The sequence below is a fragment of the Salmo trutta genome, chromosome 26 (genome assembly GCF_901001165.1).
Source record: "Salmo trutta chromosome 26, fSalTru1.1, whole genome shotgun sequence".
Lineage (NCBI taxonomy): Eukaryota > Metazoa > Chordata > Actinopteri > Salmoniformes > Salmonidae > Salmo > Salmo trutta.
This window is the reverse complement of record NC_042982.1, coordinates 13013520-13031216: the sequence shown is the minus strand read 5'-3', so window position 1 is coordinate 13031216 and position 17697 is coordinate 13013520. Positions and strand designations below refer to the sequence as shown.

At 44.8% G+C, this 17697-nt stretch overlaps 1 protein-coding gene and 1 pseudogene across 4 annotated transcripts; one reads left to right on the top strand and one right to left on the bottom strand.

The window, feature by feature from the left end:
- Positions 1-3758: 3758 nt before the first annotated feature.
- Positions 3759-5244, top strand: LOC115162803 (endonuclease domain-containing 1 protein-like; annotated as a pseudogene).
- A 152-nt stretch (positions 5245-5396) lies between these two features.
- Positions 5397-14165, bottom strand: LOC115163147 (TRPM8 channel-associated factor homolog). Of its 4 annotated transcripts, none has more exons than XM_029714803.1 (9): positions 14083-14165; positions 11233-11346; positions 10367-11019; positions 9094-10085; positions 8735-8829; positions 8382-8595; positions 7183-7419; positions 6369-6706; positions 5397-6160 (listed from the first exon to the last, which is right to left on the bottom strand). In XM_029714803.1, exons 3-9 carry the CDS (start codon positions 10993-10995, stop codon positions 5918-5920), a joined length of 2748 nt encoding a protein of 915 aa, XP_029570663.1. In that variant the 5' UTR covers positions 10996-11019; positions 11233-11346; positions 14083-14165; the 3' UTR covers positions 5397-5917. The 4 variants fall into 4 exon arrangements, with proteins under 4 accessions (XP_029570663.1, XP_029570664.1, XP_029570665.1 ...); XM_029714804.1 differs by having other exon boundaries at positions 14072-14156; XM_029714805.1 differs by lacking the exon at positions 11233-11346 and having other exon boundaries at positions 14083-14155.
- Positions 14166-17697: the final 3532 nt, after the last annotated feature.

Here is a 17697-nt window from a genome sequence, read left to right as displayed (position 1 = left end):
GACCAGGATCAATGTCAATGTAGGCACATGTGCCTGTAAGTCAAGGAAAGTCTATTCACATTCAGTAATGCAGCCTTGACAAATTAATGACCGGGTCATTAGAAACAGTTGTCATTATTTAGCTTAAGTGTTCACTTGTCACTCATGTTTAATAGCCACAAATGAATGTCTGCCAAAAATCAGCCTGTGTGTGCCGTGTTCTAGCCTTCCCGGAAAACCAATCCTCAAGACAATAATTCTACATTTTGAGATGTAGCACATTTCAATTTTACAACAATGTCTACTGGATAAATGTATACTGGGTAAAAATTGGTACTGCTACTGCCTGCATTCTGGAATGTTATACCATGAGGACCATGGGACATGTACAGTAGCCAGGCCTCCCTTTTACATCCCAAACATCTGATACAAACCTGACATCTAGTGGCAGACTTTAAGAGCAGCACCAACCCCCATTACAATGTACTGTCTGTGTGAATAGGGAAACCAGACACAATTTGACAGCCAGTTACCACTTTGAATGCAACATGGTGTGAATGATTGATATGAAAGATGAGAGTGCATGGCCAAGGCAAAGTACTTACTATACATGAGAAATCTAAGACTGTACTGTATACTGTAGATCTGAATTAACAAGGTTATAGTCAAATTATTTACTTGATGTAAGTGTCCTCATAAGCCTACTGTTGTGGAAAAACCATGCCTGGTTAAATCCCTTGTTTCACACTTTTGATATCTCTAATCTGATCTGCAGTATTTTCCCCTCGTGCCTCGTAGGGTTCCTGGGCGAGCGCGTGTGCCAAGAGGGTGAGACCAGACCAGGAATCTAGCTAGGTTTACCCTTGCCTGGGAAGCCAACACGAGACTACTGTTATACAACCAAGACTTAGCCATTGACTTTGACTACACCAGCAATACTTCATAGAAGCTCTACCATAAGATTGACATGTGAAGGAGAAATGTGTGTGTCATTTAGAAGTTTGAACATAACAATGTACAGTACCGGTCAAAAGTTTTAGAACACCTACTCATTCAAGGGTTTTCCTTTATTTTTACTATTTTCTACATTGTAGAATAATAGTCAAGACATCAAAACTTTGAAATAACACATACAGAATCATGTAGTAACCAAAATTCTAAATATTTTTCATATTTGAGATTCTTCAAAGTAGCCACCCTTTGCCTTGATGACAGCTTTGCACACTCTTGGCATTCTTTCAACCAGCTTCATGAGGTAGTCACCTGGAATGCATTTCAATTAACAGGTATGCCAGTCAGTTTTGTTGTGACAAGGTAGGTGTGGTATACAGAAGATAACTCTATTTGGTAAAAGACCAAGTCAATATTATGGCAAGAACAGCTTGAATAAGCAAAGAGAAACGACAGTCCATCATTACTTTAAGACATGACGGTCAGTCAATCCGGAAAATGTCAAGAACCTTTAAAGTTTCTTCAAGTGCAGTCGCAAAAACCATCCAGCGCTTTGATGAAACTGGCTCTCATGAGGAACGCCACAGGAAAGGAAGACCCAGAGTAACCTCTGCTGCAGAGGATAAGTTCATTAGAGTTACCAGTCTCAGAAATTGCAGCCCAAATAAATGCTTCACAGAGTTCAAGTAACAGACACATCTCAACGTCTTGTGGGGTTTCCGAGTGGCGCAGCGATCTAAGGCACTGCATCTCAGTGCTAGAGACGTCACTACAGACACTCTGTTTCGATTCCAGGCTGTATCACAACCGACTGTGATTGGGAGTCCCATAGGGTGGCGTACAATTGGCCCAGCATTATCTGGGTTTGGCCGGTGTAGGCCGTCATTGTAAATAAGAATTTGTTCTTAACTGACTTGCTAAATGTATGGCCTTCATGGTCGAATTGCTGCAAAGAAACCACTACTAAAGGACACCAATAATAAGAAGAGAATTGCTTGGGCCAAGAAACACGAGCAATGGACATTAGACCGGTGGAAATCTGTCCTTTGGTCTGATGAGTCCAAATGTGAGATTTTTGGTACCAACCGCTGTGTCTTTGCAAGACGCAGAGTAGGTGAACGTATGCTCTTCGCATGTGTGGTTCCCACCGTGAAGCATGGAGGAGGAGGTGTGATGGTGTTTTGCTGGTGACACTGTGATTTATTTAGAATTCAAGGTACACTTAAGCAGCATGGCTACCTGAGCATTCTGTGGCGATACGCCATCCCATCTGGTTTGCACTTAGTGGGACTATCATTTGTTTTTCAGGACAATGATCCAACAAACCTCCAGGCTGTGTAAGGGCTATTTGACCAAGAAGGAGAGTGATGGAGTGCTGCATCAGATTACCTTGCCTCCACAATCACTCGACCACAACCCAATTGAGATGGTTCGGGATGAGTTGGAATTCAGAGTGAAGGAAAAGTTGCCAACAAGTGCTCAGCATATGTGGGAACTCCTTCAAGACTGTTGGAAAAGCTGGTTGAGAGAATGCCACGAGTGTGCAAAGCTGTCATCAAGGCTACTTTGAAGAATCTCAAATATAATGTATATTTTTATTTGTTTAACACTATTTTGGTTACTACATGATACCATATGTTTCTTCACTATTATTCTACAATGAAGAAAATAGTAAAAGAATAAGTAGGTGTTTGCAAACTTTTCACTGGTACTGCACATTGCTCTATCGTCTTTCTGATTAAACTAAAAGGTCATCACCTAAAATGTAAATTAATGTTACCAGAACTATCTGCACTGACCCTACACACACACTTACTAGACTTTACATACAGTGCATTCGGAAAGTATTCAGACCCCTTGACTTTTTCCACATTGTTACGTTACAGCCTTATTCTAAAATGGATTAAATTTGATTTTTTCCTCATCAATCTACACACAATACCCCATAACGACAAAGCGAAAACTGGTTTTTCAAAATGTTTGCAAATGTATACAAAGAAAAACGGAAATATCACATTTACATACAGGTAGGTATTCAGACCCTTTACACAGTACTTTGTTAAAGCACCTTTGGCAGTGATTATAGGCTCGAGTTTTCGTCGGCATGATGCTGCAAGCTTGGCAAATCTGTATTTGGGGAGTTTCTCCCATTCCTCTTTGCAGATCCTCTCAAGCTCTGTCAGGTTGGATGGGGAGCACTGCTGCACAGCTATTTTCAGATCTCTCCAGAGATGTTAGATCAGGTTCAAGTCCAGGCTCTTGCTGGGCCACTCAAGGACATTCAGAGACTTGTCCCGAAGCCACTCCTGCGTTGTCTTGGCTGTGTGCTTAGAGTTGTTGTCCTGTTGGAAGGTGAACCTTCGCCCCATTCTGAGGTCCTGAGTGCTTTGGAGCAGGTTTTCATCAAGGATCTCTCTGTACTTTGCTCCATTCATATTTGCCTCGATCCTGACTATTCTTCAGTCCCTGCCACTGTAAAACATCCCCACAGCATGATGCTGCCACCACCATGCTTCACCGTAGGGATGGTGCCAGGTTTCCTCCAGACGTGACGCTTGGCATTCAGGCCAAAGAGTTCAATCTTGGTTTCATCAAAAGCAGAACAGCTGGTCTATGTAATGTACACACCACCTGAGAGAACCATGTACATTTGGATCTACCCAGACACTGACCTGCTGGTTAAACAGGCTATACGGGTTCAACCATTGTGCTCTGCTTCAGAGGCATAGCTTGGTGCAGGACAGGTGAGTGGGCAGACACAGCTAGTCGTGACCAGAGAACACGAGACGAAAGCAATCAACTAGGAGGTAGGAACGTCCCATCCAATGATGCCGATCCCAATAGCCCTGTCTGTATTCCTGGCTGGAACCCTGTCCCTTGTTGAGGGGGATGTGATGGCCAACTTCGAGGACATCCCAGAGTATGTGAAGTATTTTTACCAGGGAAGGTACTCTGCTGGGGCGCTGACACCCCCGGTGCTGCCCGCCTGTGCCAGCGCTTCTACAACAGGTACCAGTTTGCCACGCTGTACAACACCAACCACCGCATTGCTGTGTATTCAGCCTACCGCTTCCAGCCCAGCAACGGAGGAGGCAGGGAGAAGCGCTGGGTTGTGGAGCCCCAGGTGGGTCATGAGAACAGGACAGATGTGTCTGTGGCTAGAAACAGACTTGCCATAGGACGGTCTCCTCAACAACTCACATCAATAACTCTATGCTGGTGACACAAATTCAAAAAGGCTCTAGATCATCATATTTGTTGTGTCCTGTGTTGTACGATATGGAGGCAGATTGTTGTCTAAATAAATTGGGGGAAAAAACATTGAAATAAAGTGAGATGCCTACATTTTTTAAAGACAAATGATCTTTTCTGTTTGAATTGATCTACAACTTTGGGTTGTAACAGCAGTTTATTTTCCCTCCCAGCTTGTGGGGTGCAGAGATGAAGGATGGGTACTGGCTGGGGAAAGATCACCCTGGGGTTTACCTGGGCGAGAGACAGGCGCTCAACGAGGACTACACCCACTCTGGACTCGACCGCGGTCATCTCAACCCCAATGGACACCATGCAAGTAGTCTACTCCACAATACCGACTCTGCTTTGAACAGATATCATGCAATTCCAATTCCAATGTTGTTAGGATGGTTAGAATTGTTTCTTAGTTCACTGTGGATTACAGTAATGATGGTAGACTATTGAGCTAAAAGTTAAGTAAAAGGTAAAGTACAAGTATTAATGCAACCCAACAAACACACAACGTTGCCTCAAAGTTGACTCCAAGTGGGACTCAATATGCCATTGCTACTTTGTAACACTTACTAATTAATCTCATGACAAATTGCTTAAACCTAAAATATATCTCTCCTTTTTCTCTCTTCTTAATCTCACACGGTCACCCACTTCCTTTTCCCCCCCAGGCGTAACGCCACCTTCACCCTGACCAAAGTGGTGCCCCAGAACCCCAAGCTCAACCAGAACGTCTGGGTCCGCCACGAGTCCCAGCTCACCGACCTGTTCAAGGCCCAGTGCGCCCAGGCCTGCATGCTGGTGGGCGCCATCCCCTCCACAGACAACTGGATTGTCAAGAACAACGTCCGATGCGTCAACATCCCCGAGTACATCTGGAACGCCTACTGCTGTGTGGACAACAACGGTAAGCCTGTCCATAGCGGCGGCGCCACCACCCTCAACGCTGAGCAGAACTGAGTGGACCAGCACTCACTGCTGGAGCTGAACGGTTTCCTGCAGCAGTTCTCTAAAGCACCAACAGGGGACTTGTTTCACAACAACTGCCAAGCAGTGACCGAGAAGTAGTATCCCACTCATGCGTTTCTATTCATGATTTGACAGTGGCAAAGTGAGCTAAAACTTCAGTTCACATACCAGTACTAGTCCTTCAGCCCAGTCCTGTGCTTCCTACTGTGAAAATGTAATTATGAACTACAGTGAATGAATAAAGAACTATGTTTGGAGAAATACATATTTTATTATTCTTTATATGTGCTTTCTAGGAATAGGTGAGAATAATATAATAATAATAATACAAATTAAATGACAAGAGGTACATTTCTATAGCTTTGTATACAGTATCAAAAACATACGACTTCAGAATAAGGGGCTTCACTGGGCACATAACTACATTTGGAATGAAATAGACCCTGTAAAACATCCGACTTATGATGAATAAGGCACTTGCGCGGACTCTTCTGAAGTGCACTAGAATATACAATTGCATTTATAGCCAACAATAGACCCAATCTCCTCAGCCAGCCCATTGTGATGACTTCAAAAACCGATATAATTATTTATTTCTTTGCACAACAGACGCAACCATAATTGTTGCAGTAGCATTTCTACACCAGGCCAGCAAAGTCCTAATCACCACTCCTTTACCTTAACCCGTCACCAAACGGTACCTACCCTTCACCAGCAATCCCTGACCTGTGACCTCTGACCCCCAATATAAGGGGGTGACATCCCCTATAGGTCAGCCATACTGGGCCATAGGGTGGTCGCTCCACACCGGCATGTTAGAGAGCTTTTCCTCTGTAGCGGACTCAATGGGCCATCCCCAGGCCTTGAAGAAAGGAGCCAGGTTCCTCTCGACCGTCAGGGAGAAGGTCTCAGCATACAGGTTCATCTTTCCCTGGTTGTCCTTGGGCACGTTCTGCATGGTGTGGTAGGCAGCAAACACCTTCTTGAAGGCGTCCCAGCCAAACTGGTCCTGGAGCTGGTGGGAAGGAAGACAACGAAGAAACAGTTTACACAAACTCAACCCTTGATAAAGTCATTTTTTTTGTAGATATTTTACTGTTGCATCTATACTTTCCTGTCTATCTACACATGCCTTTTCACAAGCACTAACTGTTGGGTTTGTACACAACATACTCTGCAGCATGGCGTACTATACAGTATACATCACTACAATCTCATGTCACCTGCATGTAGGTCTCCAGTGCCACCCACATGTCCCAGCTGGCCAGATTCCTGCCCCCTTTAGCGTACCCCTCGGCACGGCTCTGTCGGTTGGCCAGCGCCATGTTGGGGTGGGCCTGATCCCTATTCACCCCCAACACCTCCTCGTGCACGTACACAGACCACAGGTTACACGTGCACTCAGTGGTGTGCGAGGGGAACTCCCAGACTCCTCTCTGCTGGTTGTGACCCAGCTCGTGGATGGCTCCCCACAGGCCCGAGCTGCGGGCTGCCACAGGGTTCACCAGGTTTGGGGCGGAGGAGGATTGTATCATGATAGGGTAGCCTGCATGCATGAAGCCTGTAGGGGGGAAGGGAGAGAGGAAGAAGATGGTCTGATCAATGTCTGGATTCTGGCAGGGCAGAGGTTGTGCAGCCCACTGCTATACACTCTTTAAAAAAAGGGTTCCAAACGGGTTCTGTGTCTGTCCCCATGGGAGAATACTTTTTGGTTCCACGTAGCTCTGTGGAAAGGGTTCTACATGGAAGCAAAAAGGGTTCTACCTGGAACCAAAAGGGGTTCTCCTATGGGGACAGCCGAAGAGGTTACTTGCGTACAACACATTTTCTACAGCACAACAACTTACTCACTTAGAAACTGTATCGGTACTGTCCTACCTGACTCAAAATACATATACATTTTTTGGGGGACAATTTTCAGATAATCTCTTTTTCCTGTTCATATCCAGCAATTACACAATCCCTAGTCCCCTACCATAGTCAATTCCAGTCATGACAGTTTGTCCATGCTAAGAAATAAGAGGAACAGACGCTGACCATGGGAAATCTGGACGTCGGCCACAAAGCGCTCCTTGCGTGGGAACTTTGCGGGGACGGCAGCCAGGTCAGCTATTCCCCTCATGATGTCATCCCAGAGCGCTGCCACCAGGTCAGGCCGATCCAGACCTCGGACCACATCAGAGTGGACGGTCAGGATGATGTTCTCAAACTCCATCTCTGCCCAGGGGGAAGGGGCGGTCCGCAGAACTGCCCAGTCTGCAGGTGTGGTCACCCCTAGAGACAGGAGAGAGGCAAGGGTTGGAGAAAAATCTTGGATAATCTGACAGAATTGATCATTTTAATGAGGTGTTATGACCGGGCTGTGTGTCTTCATGATCAATCAATCTCATCTCAGCTTGGTATGCCAATTAGAGGTAACAGATAACCCTAGCATAGGTGAACAATATACATTAAATGGCCTTCATGATGACTATTACCAGACAAATCTTTGGTACAGTGCGATTTCCTACCACAATGATGAGTAGCACATTGCAAATCCATTCTCATAACAGCAGGGATTCAGCTTCAGTTTTAGTAACACAGCTGCAATGACACAGTCTATCTGAGAGCATAGCTGTTCTCAGCTTAGTTCATCTCTGTATTCTACAGATGTTTCATACAGAACAAAGGCTGTGTCATTTCCCCTTTTAATCTGTGGCAGCCTTCATCATTGTACATTCTAAATGGCAACAGCGAGCAGGAAGCAACTCAATTATGTTTTAGGAATACATGAATAGCAGATCAGAATACATGAATACAACTCCGAGGAAATGAATAAAGATTTGATTAATTTACAAGAAATTGGGTATAAAAAGAGGTTAAAAGATATGAAATATTCTGCCTGGATGAAGTCAAAAGGGTCCCAGACACATATATTGTAAATGAGTAAATGAGGGGGCTGGATGGAATAATGTATTTTGTTCTCTTTATGGTGTATGTACTTTGTGTTATCTTTTATTCACCTGGTATTTATCCAGGTTAGTCTCATTGAAATACCCTCTGTGAAACTTTCTGAGGCACACACATATAATAATGGCACACGTATAGTGCATTATAACACTTGCTACAAGTGGTCATAACAACTCATGAGTTATAGCAACTCATAGTTGTAACACCTTTATAATACATCCCTTGGATGCATTATAAGACCAAAGTGTAAAATGCATCATAGGCTCCCACCTCTCCCACCCACTTACCAGTCTTGTAGTAGGGGGCCGGCACAGCCCCCTGAATAATGACCTCCACCCCCTCCACCTGGGTCTTAGGAGGGGCGATGAGATAGAGAAGACCGCCCCACAGGTTCCACACCTGCATCATCTCGGAGTCTATGGGGAAGCGCTCATGAACCACTGGCGCTCGCTTCAGCTCGTTCGAATTCCCAATGTTGTCAGTCTGACAGCCTATCTGGACCTGATGGTAACAGGGGCATCAGTCAATCAATCAATCAATTCACAAAGTTCTTGAGGGCTTGATCTCAAAACAAATAAAACATTTGTTTATTCAATAGAATTTATAATTATAAGACAAAACAAAAAGCAGTATTGGATACCTTCCAGCCCTGGTTGACGATTTGTGGTGGCATGGCCATGTACGTCCTCATCCCAGGGGAAAGGAACAGACCAGTGCTGAGCCACTCCTCTCCTCCTAAGACAACGTTCAGTAGTGGTTATATTCAAAAACAGAATATAATAGTGAGAGTAAGGTTAGAAACACGTATTACCACGCTAACCATTGAACTTGCATATAAGCAGAGTAGCTATTGAGAAAAGTATTTTTTCGACCCCGTTTTAGCTAAGCCATTACTCCTAGTGTTTCATATTGGTTCCCAAGACTAAACCATCTCCATTAGACCCATGATCCTCCATTTTAGAGCTCATGTCCAATAAGAGAGAATGAGACACTACTAACCTGCTGTATTACAGTTGATCCTAACCCTGGCATTGGACAAGGCAGGCATCATGGGCTGGTCCTTGATCAGGTAAGGCAGTAGGGCGTCTGGGTCCTGGCACACCTTGTACACCTCTGCGCCTACACTGAGCAGCAGGTGGTCCTTGGCGCTTATCACCGGACTGCTGTGGCACACCTGGGGGATGCCTGCCTCCTTCAGCACGTCAGTGAGCATGGCCACCACCGAGGTGTACGAGGCACAGTCGTGCGCCCGCATGTGCAGGTAATTGGCACAGTCGCCGCCAAGCTTCTTCAGACCGGCCTCCTCATGGTCCGTCAGCGCCTCACCCTGGGTCACGTGACCAGCAAAGCGGCGCAGCAGGTGGCGGAAGTGGAAGCCCTCAGAGCAGGTCTGACCCGGGACTGGGGCCTTGTAGCAGCCTGCAACCAGAGTGTTCCCCAAAAGGCTGAGGCCCATCTTGTTGAGGATACGGTTGCCTGCGTACCCTGTCATGGCGCTGTGGCCCGGGTTTGCCTGGGCCCAGTACCAGGCGTGGCCCCCGATCAGTAGGCCCCCACCCTCGGCGACAAAGTCCTGGATTTCGTCGGCCTGGGCATCACTGTAGGAGGTGCAGACGTAGACGCTGAGCTCCTTCCTGAAGCCACTCTTCTCACAGCGCAGGCCAGACTTGCTCAGCAGGGTGTGGGCGGCACCGAGCTGGGGAAGGACGCCTACCAAGCCGTTACGACCCTCGTCCAACCAGCGCACGGCATTGAGCATGAAGGGGGACAGCTGCTCTCGGCCCAAGTATCCCTCGTGGGTGACCACGATGACTCGGCCCTGGCCGTAGTATGCCCCGGCCAAAAAGGCCCTGCCGTCCTGTGTGGTGCCAATGGGGAATGCCAGAGGGCCGTGTACCAGCACCTCTGAGCAAATAGTCCCGCCCTGGATATCAAACTCAGTCACGCCCTCCAGCAGGAACTCCAGGTCATCTTTGAAGTCCTTGCCTATCCTAGGGAAAGAAGAGAGTGAAAGTGTAGGTATGATTTGACGAGAACTTAAGACACATAAAAATAGCTAAAATAAACAATTGATTAAACCTTTATTAAACTAGGTGATTTCTGGAGTTAAATAAACTCTGCTTTCTTGTTTTGTTTTTTACACCTGGTTATAGGAGGTGGTGATATGAGGCAGAAAATACCACCATGTATACATTTCCGTTTTACTACAGTATCTCTACATTAATATGCCACCGCCTTTTTCTCTTCTCTCTATGAAGTGCCCAATACTTACGCCACAGCCAGCCAGCTGGAAGGGATCTGTGGAGGCACAGGGAGAGTACCCAGCTCCCCAAGTTGGTCCGAGAAGTAGATGCCAGCCACACTGGACACCTTGTTCCCAGGGAAACCCAGCAGGGTGTTCTGTTTGGGTCCCTCGGCCCAGCTACAAGCCTGGCCAGCCATCAGCAGCCCGCCTCCCGCCTTCAGGAACCCCACCAGCTCCTTCACCTCTGGACCCACGCAGTACGCATCCGTCACATACACTCCCATGCCCTCGCAGAAGCCCCCTACTTTGGGTTGGAGGCTGGAGTAGCTCAGATTGTCGGCCACGGCCTTACAGCTCGGGTGGACGCCCACGGTAGTGCTGTCACAGGACGAGCCTGTCAGCCAGGTCAGTGCATTCTCCACCAGGGCAGGAAAGGCAGTGAGGTAACCCTCGTGACCCAGCACCACCACCCGGCCTCGGCCGTAGAATGAGGCAGCCATCAGGACCTGGCCACGGGCGTTCATGGCCAGTGGGAAGGCTTGGTCGCCGATCAGTATTAAGTCGCTGGGTATGTTTGGCCCGTTGAAGTCCAGCTCCTTGACCCCCCTCATCAGGGCAGTGTAGGCCTCCTCACGGGACATGCTGCTTTGGGTCATGGCTTAGGCTGTGGGCTGACGATCCTATTGGTGATGGAGAAAAAAAAGGATTTTAAATGACAGATATGTTTAAAACAGTATAAGTACTGGAGGTTGACAGTCCATGTACATGCATTTAACTCTTTAAAACTGTTGTTAGGAAATAAAACAAGTTTCTGAATTTTGCTTTGCGGTAATCTCTACAACAGAAGCATCATACATAGATCAGAACAAACAAAGGCATCTGTAAAAACCTACCTAGATACAAAGGAAAAGCAACAGCGGAAGATCAGTGTCAAGCCAAAAATGGAGTTCAGAGCAAGCAGAGCAGCAAGCTGTGTTACATTCTACTGAGCATACCTGGTGCACAGTCTGAATGAAGGGAAGAAAGAGATCATCACATCAGCAAAACAAATAAAAGGAGCAGGGAGGGACGTGTGTGTGGCCAATGACTGGCCACTGTGACCTGAGCAGATAGGGCAGGGCAGGGGGCAGGGGAAAGGGAGGCATCTGTCAACAGTGAATCTGTAGGAATACGGTGTGCTCAAATGGGTGGAGTCAGCCAATTACCAGAAGGGTTGCCTAATGCATCAGACAAACGAAGTCGCCCTAAAAAAGAAGCCAGAATGATGAATACAATCATATTTAAACTGACTCTACCAGTTGTCCGTGGTGTTGGTCATTTTGATGATAGGAAGTGAAGATAAGATGTCCACAGGAAAGTATTATTAACCAGACTTTTTGAGGCACCAGTCTGGCTCTGTCGGCTTGTATTTCCGGTATGTATTTTTAATCTCTGATGCATTGCCCTCACTAACTTTAAGCATCAGCTCTCAGAGCAGCTCACAGATCACTGCACCTGTACATAGCCCATCTGTAAATAGCCCATCCAACTACCTCATCCCCATATTGTTATTTATTTTTGCTCCTTTGCACCCAAGTATTTCTACTTGCACATTCATCCCCTGCCCATCTATCACTCCAGTGTTTAATGGCCATTACACCTGCATTTTGAGCTGAAAGTCAATTTGTAAGTCATTTTTAGCTGAAGGTCAATTTGCTTACTGTTTCATACACATCCATAATATGGAAGCCCATTTCCGCCACAAATGTACTTTTAAAACATCAATACTATCTCAACATTTCTAGATACTAAGTCAACATTTTTAGGATACCAACTCGAAGTACTAACTTTACATTTCGAGATAGTAGAACATACATATAGGCATAGCCGCGGGAAGTAGGGGTGCTACAGCACCACCTGAAAAATCAGAATAAGGTAAAAATAAATGTAAAAAATATAATTATAATTATTATTCTGTTTTTGTATTACTAAAGTAGTGCACTGGGCCTTTAATAGTGCTGTATTAGCAGATGATATCGCATCTGTAGTGCCGGGAAAAACATATTTTTTCAGCACCCCTCCCCCAAACTACTTCTCACGGCTATGCATATAAGATATGTTTCTTCATTTGTAGCACTATGTGGCAATTTCCAGAGATCAGCACAGCAGGGCAAACGTGTGGCGAACTGGCATATGCCCAAACACATTTGATTTGGTTTAATAAAAAAATATTGACACAAAAGTGTTGAAAAGAGGGACAAAGCACTGTTTAGACTGATTTGCCTCATGATTGTCAACTTGTGCACAATTAATCTGTGCTTCAGTTTAAATCAACTGTAGCCTACTGATAACCACAGCTGCAGGTAGCCTAGAGAAGTCTATGCTCTCTGATCCTCTTTGCCTGGGGAAATGAAGTGGTAACCTCCTGTATTTATAGCCTAAGCTATGTATTTACAGCATAAAATAGGCCCATTTATTTGCTTTAAAAGAAAATGTGATTTATATTCAAATTTCAGTCGAAATTATTGACTGGAATTAATCAATCAACACAATATTGATGAGATAATGTGTGTGTGTAACATTTTAATTACAGATGCAAAGGCCTACATGCATGATGCAACCCTGCACAAAGCAAACTCAGCTCAGTAGATGTCCTAACCGACTTGCCAAAACTTTAGTTTGTTAACAAGAAATTTGAGGAGTGGTTGAAAAACGAGTTTTAATGACTCCAACCTAAGTGTATGTAAACTTCCGACTTCAACTGTATACAAATACAATCAGTGGGAATAGGGGCCAGGTGTGCGCAATGAAAGTTCCAGAGGGATCCGTGACAGTAACCCCTGACGTGCTGCACCAGCAGCTCAACGACATCGGTCTCGAGGACGATCACAGGAACGCAGTGCGGGTCGATCAGGACCCGATGCAGCTGCCGAAGTTGCGTCATCATCGGACGGGCCAGTTGCCGCTGCCGAAGTTGTGGCGGCGTTGGACGGATCAGTAGCAGTGGCGTCGGACGGGCCTGTTGTGGCTGCTGAAGTTGCGTCGTCAGACAGACCCGTTGTGACGACGTCTGGATGACCCAGTTGCAGCTACCGAAGTTGTGGCGGCGCCGGATGGACAAGTCGCAGCGTTGTCGATGGTCGATTATTCTGTCACGCTGCTATGAAGAGATTCGGGAGATATTACGCATTCCTGCGTCTGTTTTTTTAATTAAACTCAAATAACGACGTGCCTTGTAAGGGCACGGGGACGAAGACCAAACAAACACGTAACAAAAACACAGGGTTGAAACCCGTAATCATCTGTGCAATCCACAATGGCACGAAAGCCAAAACACACAGCACAGGTACTCACACGCACCAATGGACATTGTAACAATAATCGACAGCACCATGGTGAACAAAGGGCACATATATACAAATACAATCAGTGGGAATAGGGGCCAGGTGTTCCAGAGGGATCCGTGACAGCAGGATGTTAAAGCAATTCACAACACACACATAGAACAAGCCAGCGGGCAAGTTGTGTAAGGTAAATTACAGTTTGTGACAGCAAGAGCCACCATACTAATGGATGCACATGGAGTCATAGTGTAACGCTAGCAAAACACAAGTATGACAAACCACGGCGGAAGATACAGATCAACCGCGCGCAGCGAGTGGAGCACTCACGAGGAGGGGCTGGCCATGTGGCCAGCTGGTCCAGGCTGCAAACAGCCAATGAGTATACTTCCACGCAAGATATTACACTTACCAGTGACTTACCAAGTGAACTTCAGAAAGTTTGTATCTCAGACCTTGCGGACGTCCGTCGAGAAAATGAAAGAGAACGTGTGTCGCGGCCATGGGGTCTATATATAGGGGCGGACCCCAGCCGTGACACAGGTGTACACGGGAGTAAATCTGTAAATCCTCACCTCGGATGTATCCCTCCTGCGCAGAGTGATACCAATATATTGGAGTGATCCAATATAGTGAAACATAGCAGTTGTCCTGATTAAAGAAGCAATAAAACTGGCCTTCTTTAGACTAGTTGAGTATTTGGAGAATCAGCATTTGTGGGTTCGATTACAGGCTCAAAATGGCAAGAAACAAAGACCTTTATTCTGAAACTCGTCAGTCTATTCTTGTTCTGAGAAATGAAAGCTATTCCATGTGAAAAATTGCCAAGAAACTGAAGATCTCATACAATGCTGTGTACTACTCCCTTCACAGAACAGCGCAAACTGGCTCTAACCAGAATAGAAAGAGGAGTGGGAGGCCCCGGTGCACAACTGAGCAAGAGGACAAGTATATTAGAGTGCCTAGTTTGAGAAACAGATGCCTCCTCAACTGACAGCTTCATTAAATAATACCCGCAAAACACCAGTCTCAACGTCAACAGTGAAGAGGTGACTCCGGGATGCTGACCTTCTAGGCAGAATTGCAAAGAAAAAGCCATATCTCAGACTGGCCAATAAAAAGAAAAGATGAATATGGGCAAAAGAACACAGACACTGGACAGAGGAAGATTGGAAAAAAGTGTTATGGACAGACGAATCTAAGTTTGAGGAGTTCGGATCACAAAGAAGAACATTTGTGAGACTCAGAAAAAATGAAAAGATGCTGGAGGAGTGCTTGATGCCATCTGTTAAGCATGGTGGAGGCAATGTGATGATCTGTGGGTGCTTTGGTGGTGGTAAAGTGGGAGATTTGTGTAAAAGATTTGGGTAAAAGGGATCTTGAAGGAGGAAGGCAATCACTCCATTTTGCAACGGCATGTCATACCCTGTGGACGGTGCTTAATTGGAGCCAATTTCCTCCTACAACAGGACAATGACCCAAAGCACAGCTCCAAACTACGCAAGAACTATTTAGGGAAGAAGCAGTCCGCTGGTATTCTGTCTATAATGGAGTGGCCAGCACAGTCACCGGATCTCAACCTTATTGAGCTGTTGTGGGAGCAGCTTGACCGTATGGTACATAAGAAGTACCCATCAAGCCAATCCAACTTGTGGGAGGTGATTCAGGATGCATGGGGTGAAATCTCTTCAGGTTACCTCAACAAATTGACAACTAGAATGCCAAAAGTCTGCAAGGCTGTAATTGCTGCAAATGGAAGATTCTTTGACGAAAGCAAAGTTTGAAGGACACAATTATTATTTCAATTAAAAATCATTATTTATAACATTGTCAACATCTGGACTATATTTCCTATTAATTTTGCAACTAATTTAATCTGTTTTCATGGAAAACAAGGGCATTTCCAAGTGACCCCAAACTTTTGAATGGTTGTGTATGTGCTTTTAAGAAATAAAAACATGTAGGTTATGAGGATTATACATCTATAGTTGTAGCTAAATCCATTTGAACAAGAAATAGATGACAATGGTGGTGTCAACTCGTATGTCAACTCGTATTTGTTTCCCAACGTCTATGACTGGTGGTGTAGTCTGCTAAAACAATTGGCTCATAGTTCAATGATTGGGAGTTCTAATCCCACAAGTATAAGGGCACAAGGTGAGACCCAGATGCAGACACAGGAGGCAGATGTTTAGAGTCTTAGTTGTTTATTTATATCCAAAAGGAGTAGGCGAGAGAATGGTCGTGGACAGGAAAACGGTTAAAACCAGATTCTGAGTCCAAGAAGTACAGAGTGGCAGACAGACTCGATGTTAGGGCAGGCAGAAAGGTCAGGCAGGCGGGTACGGAGTCAAGAAAAAACAGGCAAGGGTCAAAACCGGAAAGACTAGGAAAAAAGAATAGAAAACAGGAGCACAGGAAAAACACGCTGGTTGACTTGAAAACATACAAGATGAATTGGCACATAGAGACAGGGATAAATACACTGGGGGTAATAAGTGACACCTGGAAGAGGTGGAGACAATCACAAGAACAGGTGAAACAAATCGGGGCGTGACAACACGGGACAGATTTTTTATGTTTAAAAAAAATCCTTTATTTACTATATTAATGCCGTACCCACACAGTTCTAATTCTATCAAGTGAAATCATACCTGTGAGAGGGTCGCCCTGGTAGTAGTTGTAGGTTTTTATACAGTACCCAAGACCAATATGTGAGTTCATTTGACCCTGGGAAAAAGAGCTACTGCGTGAATACTGCAATACAGGTTGGATTGAACTGAGCTCTTAATCTTCATTTTCTAGGTGATGATTGTACTTTTCTTCCCAACACAATCAAACTCGCCACTTTTAGTCCTAAACCCGGGAAATACCTCAGGTTGGTTCAGCCATCCTTATGGGAAAAACGAATGGGGAAAGAATAGGGTTTCGGAATAAATGCTGAAAGTAAGGTCTGAGGTTAACACAGGTTTAGGAGATCTTATACATTTTGTTCTATGCGATATTAGCAGTCAATTAACATGAGCCTTTATGTGCTTTAAAACACAATTCTTCCAAAATGGTCCAACGAACCATGCCTACAAAAAGACTCCATCACTATTTCTCTAACACAGTACCGCAATAAATGAGAGTTCACATATCAAAGATTTTATTTGCACCCATGGGGGATTCAAAATTAAACTGGAAGTGGCAATACACACAGATCAGCTTTCTGTTTAAAGTGGTAACAGGGGAAATTGTTCTCCTTGCAAAGCAGGTAAATGTTTTAATCAAATTATTATATTAATCTGACAATCCACAATAATCGCAAGTAATCGTACTCATTGGGGTTGAGTAAGCTTTAACAAAACATAGAACTCTATGCACAATGACTACTTTTAACAATAAACAAAAAAAATAATACATTTACTGGAAAAACTGCAGATGTAAACTTTATCTGCACATTTCTTCCTGTAAATTAGTTTTTTTGTCATATTTGGTGGAATTTGTTGAAAGTACTCACTGTGCATATAATTGTGTGGTTTGTTAAACGTTTTTTTTAATACATAAAGTGAAAATCGGAGTATCAGTTTAATTCCAGTACTATGGAATTGCCAAACGAACCACATTAACCTGAGCTATCTCTTGAAAACCCTTCTCCGTATGTAACGTTAGGGTTTTCAGCAGTTAATGGGGAAAAAAAGAGAAACTGCTACAGTAAATGTTGCTACAGATCCGCGAGCTGATTGTGTGCCTCTAATTGTCCGAACTACACTTCCTCCCAAGTTTCGCTTGGCTTATGCACAGGTGTTCGGACCGAGCTAGATAGCTAATTAGCACAGATGGCAGCCTATGTCTTCTGTAAACATGCGATGTAACATGGAGATATGGCCTTGTGGGAACACTAACCATATAAAGGAGTGTAGTATCTTCTGTTGAACAAAGGGTACATTAAATTACTATGTCAATATGTGCTAAAGCAGTCCCGATTAGAAGATACTATGTCAATATGTGCTAAAGCAGTTGGCGTCTATGAATTGGGTAAACTTCGGCTAGTCA

What these genes read in the sequence shown, in the direction of transcription:
- LOC115163147 (XM_029714803.1), bottom strand. Translation starts at nt 10,995, where the DNA reads ATGACCCAAAGCAGCATGTCCCGTGAGGAGGCCTACACTGCCCTGATG. An exon ending in GATCAACTGTAATACAGCAG is followed by an intron (nt 8,830 to 9,093) that starts GTTAGTAGTGTC and finishes ACGTTGTCTTAG; the next exon opens with GAGGAGAGGAGTGGCTCAGC. An exon ending in TCGTCAACCAGGGCTGGAAG is followed by an intron (nt 8,596 to 8,734) that starts GTATCCAATACT and finishes TGTTACCATCAG; the next exon opens with GTCCAGATAGGCTGTCAGAC.